At 32.9% G+C, this 12,330-nt stretch overlaps 1 protein-coding gene across 1 annotated transcript; it reads right to left on the bottom strand.

Moving 5' to 3' along the window:
* Window positions 1-5,401: 5,401 nt before the first annotated feature.
* Window positions 5,402-11,665, bottom strand: LOC25496775 (cyclin-dependent kinase D-3). Its single transcript, XM_013597477.3, has 7 exons — window positions 11,259-11,665; window positions 9,726-10,024; window positions 9,536-9,644; window positions 7,719-7,844; window positions 6,970-7,205; window positions 6,565-6,879; window positions 5,402-5,981 (listed from the first exon to the last, which is right to left on the bottom strand). Exons 1-7 carry the CDS (start codon window positions 11,361-11,363, stop codon window positions 5,933-5,935), a joined length of 1,239 nt encoding a protein of 412 aa, XP_013452931.1. The 5' UTR covers window positions 11,364-11,665; the 3' UTR covers window positions 5,402-5,932.
* Window positions 11,666-12,330: the final 665 nt, after the last annotated feature.

Here is a 12,330-nt window from a genome sequence, read left to right as displayed (position 1 = left end):
AAAAGACATTTAAACATTTTAATAGGGCGTATAAGATTTTTTAGGACATAGTTAGATCTGCAAATAAACATTTCTTTGAAAAATAAACATACGACATACTAGATGCCAAATTTAGACCTTAATTAATATTTTGACAGACCAGACTTTAAGTTTTGAAAAACCTAACTCTTCCAACCTATTCTCCCTCCTATCCATAACAACCGTAGTCACATAGATAAGTTATATAAAGAATTAGTTAACGTAATTTGTTTAACATAAAGCATATAAATGTCCATCTTAAAAAAATTATTTTGCAACAATTATAACCACTTTTTTTTTTACGTTAACAATTATAACCACATAAATTTTAGCTATTTAAGATCAAATTTTGTATATGCATTAGTAAGACTGGAATCTCCATGATGGCACCAATGAGATAAATAATCATTAACAAAGTTAATACTAATATTTCCACATACATGGCAATGAATATTGTTTTAACATTAATATTATCTTCTCAAGTCGCATACGCATGGGGGGATTGGCATTGTTTGGGAGCAACATATCATACAATGACCTTTGAAAATCGTATATCTGATGGGACGTTTGAGAGTATTACATGTTATTGTTTCTTTTGTTTGAAAGCAACACAGTATAAAAATGAATTGGGAGAACCTTTGAGGTTATGTGGTTCATTAGAATTGGTTTGCGAAGTCTATATGGAAGATGGAAACTTGAGAGAAATGTTTGTTGCTTTTCGTTCGTCTTATGAGTGTGGTAAATATAAAGAAAAACATTGTCACTGGCAAATATTTAAAGATCATGTCAAACTTTATAATCCAAAGAAAAAAAAATATGAAGACCATGAATATTTATGAAGTCGGACTTGTTATTAACTTCATGATTGTTAATGTAAAGAAAAATAATAATTGTAAACTTTTGTCGATCTCTTCAACGTTATTATATTATTAGGGCAAGGATAGCCAACCAAATTCGAAACACAATGTTTAATGAGATTTTGAAAAAGTTCATTGGTAATCTTAGATATGTGAAAAGCAGTTTTGAAGATACCTTTAAAATTAGTTTGGGTTTTAAAATATAAATAAAAATTAGTTGAAAAAATAATAAACAATCAAGAACGATGTTATTTAAACACCCTTTTTTTTCTACATTCATTGAACATTGCAAGCAATTTGATACTAAAAAAACGACAATTCTACCACTCGCGGCCATTGCAAGCAATTTGATACTTTATGTACGCTTAATTTATTTAACTACTGTTAATATAATATATATATATATATATATATATATATATATATATATATATATATAGAGAGAGAGAGAGAGAGAGAGAGAGAGAGAGAGAAATAGAGGGCATTTCAAGTGAGAGGGTTTTTATTATGAGAGATGAGAGTGTTAAATTACAACCCTTGGATCAATCTTAACGGTTCAAAATGAAACTTTACTTATGTGGTCTCTCACCTCTGGATTATCGCTTCTTTCCTTCTCATATTCTAGATCTCCCCTTTCTACTTCTCTTCTTTGTCACGAGAAAAAGGGTTACTCACAACAACACCATAGAAAAAGGGTCAGGAATTTAACTACCATAGATCCTCCAATTTACCGTTCATGTCATTCATCTATCTTCCATCTTCTCGTTTCTATTAATTTGAAGTCTCTTGCTTGTGTGGTTGAGCAATTGTAATTTTGTGTAATTATAGTGAAAATCTCCTTGGAAATGCAAGTGGGATTGGACTACTTCCGGATTGTATAAGGAACCAAGATTATTGCTTGTGTCTCCCTCTCTATCTCTTTTATATCCACTGTATAAGACTCTGAACATTGTTTTAAACTCTGAACTTTATCAGACTTTGAACTTAGTTAAAAAGAAAAGAAAAAGTTAACACAATTCAACCCCCTTTCTTGTGTTTTTCTCACCTTTATTTTATTTTTTAATCATTGAAGAGGATCTTAATATTGTACCTAAACTTCAGACAACTTTATCCTTTAGAATTTCTAATGGTTGTTCTATTGTATCACTACCATGTCATAGTTTAGAATCATGGAAATTTCAATTAATGCTCCTCCTATCTGGTGCTCTTCCCAATCCAATATTGCAAACATCAGTGTTTTGGATACTTTTTTTTATATTTTCTATTCATATACATAAATTTATTGATTTGTTATATACCTGACCCAAACAATTATAACCACTTTAATATATATATATATATATATATATCATAAGCAAGATTGGAATCTCCATAATGGCACCAATGAGAGAAATAACTATGAATAAATTAGTTAATGCTAATATTTCCACAAACATTGCAATGCAAATTGTTTTAATATTAATATTGTTTTCTCAAGTCACGTATGCATGGGATTGGTGTTGTTTGGGAGCACCTAGTGTTGAGAAAGTGAGAATTTAGAGAATTGGAAACAAAAGAGCCATAAGGCTTTGATTGAGAAAAGGATTCACATAGAAACATTTGATAAAAGATAAATTGAGATACAGTGGAGTGGCTTATTTATAGTTCTCTATAACCCTGACTAGAGTGGTTAACTAACCATAACAACTAACTATGATGGTTAATTAACTATAACAATCTAACTATCAGCTATCTTAACTAATTTCACATAACTTCCAACTATTTTAACATCGAGATATACGATAATCTTTAAAAACTGTATTTCCAATGATCTGATTGATACTGATGTTGATGTTTCCTTTGTTGAGAGAATTTTCTATGAAGAAAAGTCAATGATACGTGTTGAAAATACATTAAAATTAATTTGGAATTTAAAATTGAAATCAAAATTAGTTGAAAAAAAGTAAAAATCGGTCGATTTGAAGTAAATTTTATTAGAAGAGTTCTTATGTTTCCGTTTAACAAGGAGTGAAGATGAAAGTCAAAAAGAATACAAAACAAGTGAGGCTTTAAAACCAACCAATAGCCACAAAATAAAGCTAGAAGTCATCCAACAATGATATGTATACACCTCAGTTTTTCCACACTCATTCAACACCTTATTTTAAGTCTAACTTTCTCCACCTATAACATCACTCTTTCGTATTTCTATCTCTCTCTAGGTGTATTTACCTTTTGATTGTCTAACAAACATTTTCCAAAACCATTAAAAGGCATAATAACATAAATTGCTACATCATGACTAAACAAACCAAAGCAAGATCCTGCTAATCAAACAAAACAAAAATACTAAAAACCATAACGGCCAGAACCTCCCGCACCACATGACAACTCCCAAAGACAACAAAAAAAACAAGAGCAGACCATGAAAAACATCCCCGAAAAAAAAAAAAAAAATAGTCAAACTTACACCTCTAAAACCTAGAAATTAGAAGTTTGTCACATAATAAGACCTCTACAAGCAGGCCTGATACAAAACTTCTTATTCCACCTCTTGAAAACATTGACCTCCAAGCTTCATCTATCCATACATTCGCAAAGATCACATGACCGTTCATAGAAACAACAATGGAACATGTTCAATTGATTCAATCCCAACCTCCACGGCACCTTTTTTTTTATCTCACCCACACTGCCAAAGGTTTTTTGCTTCCAATTGAAAAAAAATATCATTCCTTTCTTATGAAGTAAGACATGTCTTAATGAGTTGGGAAAACCAAAATCACTTTCTCTGTTTCTTAGTTCTCGAAACCCCATTAAAACATTGTGAACATGTTATATGCAATTAGCATAACAAGTTTCTTAGTTCTTGGTAAGATGGTTAGGTTCTAAGAGATCTGTGCGAGTGTAAATCCTAACCTTGAGAGCAATATGATATCTGACGTCTCCTACTTTTGTGCGAGTATAACTCTCTTAAATAGTTATAAAGAAACACAATATTAAGAAGTCAATTACTTGTGGGAGTATAAGTCTATGGCAAATCGGTATGGAGCAATAGGACATCTAGATGTCCTATAAACTTAGGTCCACAAAGTTAACCATTGTTTATATAAATCTTATATAGTATTTGGTTAAGATATGCATTAATCCAACAAAGTAGAGGTGATTCAAAGAATAATAATAATAATAATATGAGATCATTTTTTATTTTTACATATTTAAATGTAGTATTAAAACTATAATTGAGATATGATATCATATACTTCGTAAATAAAATGGCATCATATACACTTAACTTCTCTAAAATATCATGTTAAATATTAGAAAAATGTTTAGTTTCATTGGTCATTTTTAACGTTTCTCTGGTTTATTAAATTATTGGTCTATTTAAAAATAGATATGATTACTTAGATACCTTTGTATGAGTCCTCGTGAGCTTAGTTCAGTTGGTAAAGATAATGCATAATATATGTAAGGTAACCCCGGCCACCACCAAAAATAAGATACCTTCATATGAAAAAGACATTTAAACATTTCAAACTTAATAGCAGTTTTGGCCCCCTAACAAAATAAAATACAAAACTGCCCCTAAGTATTGCCCATTTTGCAGTTTTGGCCTCCCAGACCAATTTTGACCGAGTCAAGGCTGACGTGGACACCACGTGAGTAATTTTTTTTTTTAATTATTATAAAAAAAATACACACGTGGCGTCCACGTATGCATTCACTTAGTCAAAATTGGCTTGTGGGGCCAAAACTGCATAAGGGGCAAACTTAGGGGGCGGTATAGTATTTTATTTTGTTAGGGGACAAAATCGCAACTTCTTAAAACATAAGGGGCCAAAACTGCTATTAAGCCAACATGTAAAAGAGGCATGTGTTTGAACAAGCTATGTGTATAAAAGAAGAATCTTAGGATCACATTTGACCAAGGATTGAAGAATTCGAGAATAATCAGTATAAAAAAAAAATTGCTTAATGAAGACTTTATATTTTTTTCAACGGTACCAATAATAACAATTTGGTCCGGTCTAGAACAGTTTGGTTCAGTTCTAAAATACAAACAGTTCAGTTTTCATCCCGAACTGAACCATGCCCACCCCTAGTTTTCATGAAGGCGAATGTCAAAGATCGCAACTCTATAGATGGCAGTCAGTGAATGATTATGAAGACTATAAGTTGACAAAAGCAATCCAAGAGGAGAATATCAACCCCTCACTAACCATATGTTATGACTTTGAGGATGAAGATGGCCAAAATTACAAAAGCAATTTACGATAACAAGTAAACTTTGAACTAGGCCAAATATTTACCTCTATTGGTCTTGTAAAACCTGTCAAAGAGTGTGCAAGCTAAGAAAAACATTTACTTCTAAAACCAAAATCTAGAGTGATTAAGGTACCCTAGATCATGATTTAAGTCGCACAATCATAGATAGATACAACTGATTCTTATATGAAGTATACATTTTTATTTCATAAAACTTTTTGGCAATAACCAACAAAGCATTCATCTAGATAGCAAATGGAGCAAACCACACTCATAAATGCATGCAATCAACCAACACCTCTTGATATTTTGTTCAGGAAACAACCTGTCTGAAGCACCCAAGAAAATACATACTTTATCCCTAAAAGTTTAACAATAATTTATCTTATGATCAATAAAAAATTAATGTCAAAAATCGGTTTCCACAAACATTGCTTTCTCAAGAGTCAGATACAGCAAGGGCTACAGAAAATGCCCTCACTCAAAGGCCTTCTTCCGCGGACTTGTACAAGTTTTTTTTTGTGTTTTTTTGTACACAAGAACATAAATGACAACAAAGGGTCCAGAGAGTATTGGTTAACGTTAACCTTTTTTTCTATTATAGTTATTTTTGGTCTCTGAACTACTATTGAGATGAGATGTTTATCGGTTTGCACTGCAACTTCCTTTAAACATCTAGACATCCATAGCAGCTTCAAGCAGATCGACAAAGATAAAAAAGCGACATACAATGAAAGCTGATTCACAGCATTTTATCAGCTACATCAAACGCCATGTTCTAAGCGGCGGTCATAGAATACTTGTTCTGGTTACTGGAATTCTAGATCTAATTTCCTTTTTAAATGTGATCTGTCAGCGCTGCAAAACAAAATAAACACAAGTTAAAAAAAAAAAAATTAAAAAAAAAAAAAAAAGATCCTTTACATGTAGAAATTAATAGATAACAAACACTTGGGCAGCATTATTAAATGTATAAAAGATGAAACTGTATTCTATAGATCCATCTTCAGTAAGATTTCTCACAAGTCTTTCAACATAGCAATTGCATATTCATTTCAACACCTAAAAATAATTTTGCTCTCAATGATCTTATTTACGAATAAAATACCCAACATGGTTTCAGAAGTTTGATGTAGACCACAACCAGCAGTACAATGAAGCACTTTGGTATACCACACCTAGTACTAGTATAGTTGGCTTTAAAACAGCTCCACCATTTAAATTTAAGAAAAATTACACTAAACCTTGAAATTTTATTATGCACAAACCAGACAGTATTAAGTCTTCCATATCTTTCTCTGTCAATAACATTTTACTATGGTTCAATATGTAAGTTCAATAGAGAATATTATTATCTTTTTTCATGTTTGACACAGATGAAATCACAGAGTACAACCTATAATGCCACTTCGAAATGACAGGATGATCAAAGTTGTATTACCTGTTAATTGTTGGTCTGTTTGGAGGTTTTAATCCAAAGACAGAAAAATCTAGTGACATTGGTGCAGGCTCATTCTTCCCTGTATTATCACCAGCTGTCTGTTTGAGGTTACCATGATTATCGTCCCCCCTATCTCCTTGCAAAGAATTACCTTCAAGTCCATCACGTCCTGGCATTACTCTCCTAGTCTTTCTTGGAGGTGACAAGACAGTGGGACCCTCTGGAGGATTCAAATCTGATGGCTTAATTTCCTTCTTAGGGGCAGGTCTTGGAAGTTTAACTGGGTCTGTTGGTTGAGGAGGACAAGTGAAGTATCTGAAGTGGAAGAGGAGAGATTAAATTAGGGAAACAGAAAGGAAATAAATTAATTTATTTTCTTAACAGAATCTTTATTAAGGGCAATACCTGTGTTCTAATGCTTGTTGCACTGAAATTCTATCTTTTGGGTCATATGTGAACATTTTAGACAACAAGTCTAAAGCATCATCAGTTGCCATTGGAAATAAAGACCGCAGAGGAGGGGCCGGCACAAATTGATATTCAACATAATCTGGAAGGTATACCATATCAGGCCACTGAGTAGGAGATGGAGTTCCAAATGCAGCAAAAATCTTTCCTAATTGGTCGATATCACTTGATCCCTACCAAGTAATAAAACCGAATGCATGAAATTACTAACCAAAGGAAAGATAGATGCGTAAGCACACAAACAAATGAATAAAATCAATCAATGCAATAGATGACGCTGCACACTTAGATTATAAAGAAAACTGCAAAAGAAAAATATCAGATCAGGAATAAGATGGAAGCCAAAAGTAATAAATAGTCAATAATTTCTCTTTTTTTTTTGAAGCAAGTAGTCAATAATTTCTATATAATATATATACACCACAGCATCAGCTCCTGATCTGATCCTAATTCCTAATTCAGTAAAACAACTACAATGGTTTTTTGAGACTGCAATTTGAACAACATGATAAAATTTAATAGTTATTTTCATCCTAACATTGATTAAATAGTTGAAAGTCTAGTGAATGGTGAATTTTCGAAAGAAAAAACATCAATTCTATCTTTTTTAGAATATCAACCATTTGTGATTTACCAGATAAATAATCCATATATATAACCCAACCACCATGATGATCTTGGTTTACCTGCAAAAAAGGTCGACGAAGAAGAAGCTCGGCAAATATGCAGGCTGCAGCCCAAACATCTACTCCTGGGCCATACTGCTTGGTACCAAATAACAGCTCAGGTGCTCTATACCACCGCGCAAATACCTATTCACATATAAGAGTCAAATTTGAAAATACATCCAAGAGAAAATGCATAATACAAACATAAAACAGAAACGGGTAATGTTCAATATTAGGCAAAAGCTTACGTGTAGAGAAGACAATAAAATTTAAAGACAGACAAGAGTTCCAAAAGAAGTATTTTTATCCCATAGAAGTTTGTATGTAAGCTGCTACTTATTCAACAGTTTATACAACATTCATATGGTTATCCTGGATAATCACAATTCTAGAAAACATGCCCCAAAATCTAATACATTTCTCAAATACATCAAACTATGGTTATTTCCACAACCTTTTTTTTCCATCTCCTCTTCTCATTAGATTTTGGGACATAAACAAGTAATAGTGGACAATTCAAGATAAAATCCATTGAGTAAACACTTAAATCATCCTCCAACTTTTAGAAAAGTTTGCTAATTTAAAAACAATGGGGAAAGGGAAACTATTATTAGTAATGGTGGCAGTGATAGTCTTTTACAACTGTGCTATATGTGATTTGAACTCCGTCACTTGAGGTTACAGGGTCACGTTTTTATCACCGAGCTGACATCTCGTGGGCTTGCCAATTTGATAGTAAAAGAATATGAGGAAAATGGGATGATAAACGGTATAATTTAATTTTAAAATTCACAGTTTACTAAGAAAGCTGAGTTTTATCAAAGGAAAATAGTTCATCTTAGAATTCAGGTTAGACCTAACTCAACCCCACAAAACTGGTTTGTAAAGTGAGGATTGTTTAGACTTAGTAATTCTCTCACCATTGAGGGATTTTACCAATACAACCCCTCTACACCCAAAGCTATTGATTCTAGTAAGTGGATAATAAAAGTGGCCCATTAATATATCTAGGCTAGCTCTGACAGCATTTTAGGTTTCCAGCCGACAAAACCGGCTTCATTAAGTGAAATTATAAGTTTTACAAACTACAGTGATTATATCTCTAGGAGATGTGGGACTAAACCCACCTCTTCAACCAAAACACGCTAAAGTTGTTGCACCAAGACAGTAAATGCTGACAAAGTGGCCGAATAAAAGACCACAGTAGGGGTGGCTGCAAATGAGGAAGAGTTTCCAATACTGCTGTTCACGGCCAGACCTAATGGACCGTGAGTCTGAGCAATTCGAGCAACCCAATATAAGATCTAAGATAAGCTCTATTATCATTTTCAGGTTTGGGCTTAGAGATCAACTCCACCCTACAAAATCTGCGCAAAACGTGAGAATTACCCATACTTAACAAGTTTAATTTAGGTCTTATCTCTAGCTAATGTGAGACTTGGGTTTTTCCAAATTGCCAAGGGCTATTGGGTCTGGTGTATGAATAAATGAGTGACCCATTAATAGATCTAGGATAATTCTGATGTCATCTTAGGTTTTGGCCCTAACTCAGCCCACAAAATCAGCTCGTAAGGTAATGATTGTCCAAGCCTTTATAAGCACTACACAAAGGCTATATCTCTAGGCCGTGTGGGACTAAACCCAACCTTTCAATCCTACACACTAAAGGTGTTGTATCGTTGCAATGAATGCAAACAAAAAAAGTGTCGAATAATATAACATAGCGGTGGCCTACCACAATTAACACAGATTTTCTAACAAATTCCAAAGTTGTCTACGTGCTTACTCCCACATTCTGAAAGGGATTCTCATGATACTAAATATGAAAAACAAACCTGATGAGTGAACCTGCGATCTGGGCTTCCAAAAATACGCGCTAAACCAAAATCTGCAAGTTTCAGTTGTCCATTAGGTCCGATCAACAAATTATTTGGTTTCATATCCCTGAAAATACACAAGAAAACTTTTCAGTTATGAACTAATAGAACATTTCAATTTGTAATGACCAAATCTTACATTACCCACCTATGCAATATCCATTTTTTGTGACAATGAGCAAGACCTTTTAGTGTCATTTGAAGGTAAGATTTTATATCACCCGGTGCAAGGAAAATATTTCGGTCTCTTATGACAGCTTCAAGATCTGTCTCCATGAATTCAAACACAAGATGCAAATTCCCTTTATGTGGGAAGCAATCAATCAACTCAATTATATTGGGATCTTTGAGCTCTTTAAGCAGTTTAATTTCTCTAAGAGCAGTAAAATTCACCCCTTCTTTCTGTTTTCCGATTCGAATCTTCTTAATAGCAACCGTCTGTCCCGTCTGTCCATGAAATAAATATATCTTTGTAAGGACCACATGATAATAATAGTACTATTGATGTCCTATCATTTTCACTGGGAATGGATTCTCTCAAGTGAAATTTTCTCCATTTTTCTCAATTGTTACATCTACACCATTAAACATGAGAGAGAAAAAGAGATATTAAATGTGTGGTTGAGATGTAACAATTGAGAAAAAATTGAGAGAATTACACTTGAGAGAATCTATTCCCTGTTTTCACTATTGAATAAAAAGCCAGCTCATCAAGCCATTTACACACATCAACATAACATCAACTAGTAACCCTCATCGCTCCAAACAAAATTTTCAATTAAAATTCACCATTGCAAGGTTATTGTAGAGCAATGCACGCATGAATATTTAATCTTAAGAGCCATTTTAACCCCTTCATCAAACTTAAACAACTTAAAAGACATACTCGTGAATAGTCTCCTACGACACACTAAACGCAATATCACACACACACACGTTATATTACTCCAAAGTTCAATAAAAAGATCTATTTTCCTATTATTTCAAGATTCCTTTAACCCCATCAATCTATAACACACTCAAACTTCTCTAACAACATCCAAATTTTTATTTTAAAAGTTCGATTTTCACAACACAGAAAAAAAAATCAAAAAATCATAAATTTTTCACTGAAATTCCCCATTATCTATACCATATTCAAACTTCTCTAACAATTTCCAACTTTTATTTAAAGTCCAATTCTCACAAGCCAGAAGAAAATTATTCAAAAAATCAACTTTTTTTTCACTGAAATTCCTCACAATCTATCTATAACATATTCCAACTTCCCTAACAACTACCAAATTTAAATCAAAGGTCCAAACTCACAACCCACAAAAAAATTATTTAAAAAAACACTTTTTTCACTGAAATTCCTCGGAATTTTACTCATACTCTATCTATAACACGCTTAAATTTACCTTACAACTTCCAAACTTCATTCAAATGTCCAATTCTCAAAACCAGAAAAATTATTCAAAAAATCATACTTTTTCATTGAAATTCCTCAAATTTTCCTTCATGATCTATCTATAACACATTCAAACTACACTAACAACTTCCAAATTTCATTTAAAAGTCCAATTCTCACAAACCAGATAAAAATTATTCAAAAAAATCACTTTTTACACCGAAATTCCCCATAATTTCACTATTACTTAAAGAAAAAATTCAACATCCGAAGCAAAAAAAAAAAATCTACCTGGGTATCAATGGCTTTGTAAACAACACCATAGGTACCTTCACCAAGAACCTCACGTTTGAGATACCTATCAGCTACTTTCTTAGCCGGATCTAATTCTGCCATTTTTGTCGCAATGAATGGTTTTGTGAAATCAATTGAATTTTCAATTTGAGCAACGAAAATCGACAATTTACCAGAAATTGGTCATTTTGAAGAAATTAGGGTTTCGGGAGTGTGAATTCGGAATTTTGATTTGATTGAAATTCAGATGAAAAATTGAGGATTTGAGAGTGGGGGTGTAGTGGAGTTGATTAGGGTTTTGAATTGAGAGAGAGAGAGAGAGAGAGAATGCGCTGGAAGCACAAAATGCAGAGAAAAAGAGAAATGGAGCGTAAGAGGAGAGAGAGAGAGATGCAACGGCTACACTTGTTGATAAAGAATTGGTCTATGATACTAATACTATATTAATAATCTAATCTAAAGAATTTTTAACTTTAATTTGAAGTTTTAGATTTATTTTTTTCTGATTTGCAAACGTAATTGAATGTATGTTTAATATTACGGTGAATGTATTAGAATCACGATGATCCACTTCGATTTTGTATGACATATGTGTTGTTTGAATACACTTCAAGCAACCCATGTTTCCTTAAAATTATGGCGGCAATACACATAAATGCAGGAGTTTCCTTTAGTAGCTTCTTGGAACCATGGACGTTTTGCCTTGGGTACCCCTCAAATACATGTTTTGTTAAGACGACGCATATTCGAACAGATCATATATAGTATAGCTTTTGGAAAATCATAACTGGTCAACGTGATTTTGGAACACTCACTAAGATATAAACATATGTTGAGTGCCATTGGAATTCATAATTCTTAGTTTAACTGACAAATGCAAACAAAATTATGATGATATGATGTATTTCAGGTTTGAACTCGGGACCTCTCCTTTGTGTATGTGTGTGTGTGTGTGAGAGAGTTTCATGTAGAATTTGTCATTTTGTTAGCATTAGCATAATATAAAACATGAGTGTTGTTGAAAGGAAGATGATTCTCTCTCGTGATATTTTTCATTAGAGAGAGTTCC

Source organism: Medicago truncatula, chromosome 6, assembly GCF_003473485.1.
Source record: "Medicago truncatula cultivar Jemalong A17 chromosome 6, MtrunA17r5.0-ANR, whole genome shotgun sequence".
NCBI classification, from domain to species: domain Eukaryota; kingdom Viridiplantae; phylum Streptophyta; class Magnoliopsida; order Fabales; family Fabaceae; genus Medicago; species Medicago truncatula.
The sequence above is the reverse complement of the archived record's forward strand: the minus strand, read 5'-3'. Positions and strand labels throughout refer to the sequence as shown.

Bases quoted from the DNA above. Each gene is read 5' to 3' on its own strand.
- LOC25496775 (XM_013597477.3), bottom strand. From the start codon at position 11,363: ATGGCAGAATTAGATCCGGCTAAGAAAGTAGCTGATAGGTATCTCAAA. The intron at 7,845-9,535 runs GTTTGTTTTTCA...ATATGTGAATAG, and splicing joins ATCGCAGGTTCACTCATCAG to GTATTTGCGCGGTGGTATAG. The intron at 7,206-7,718 runs GTAAACCAAGAT...ATTACTTGGTAG, and splicing joins TTCGTCGACCTTTTTTGCAG to GGATCAAGTGATATCGACCA.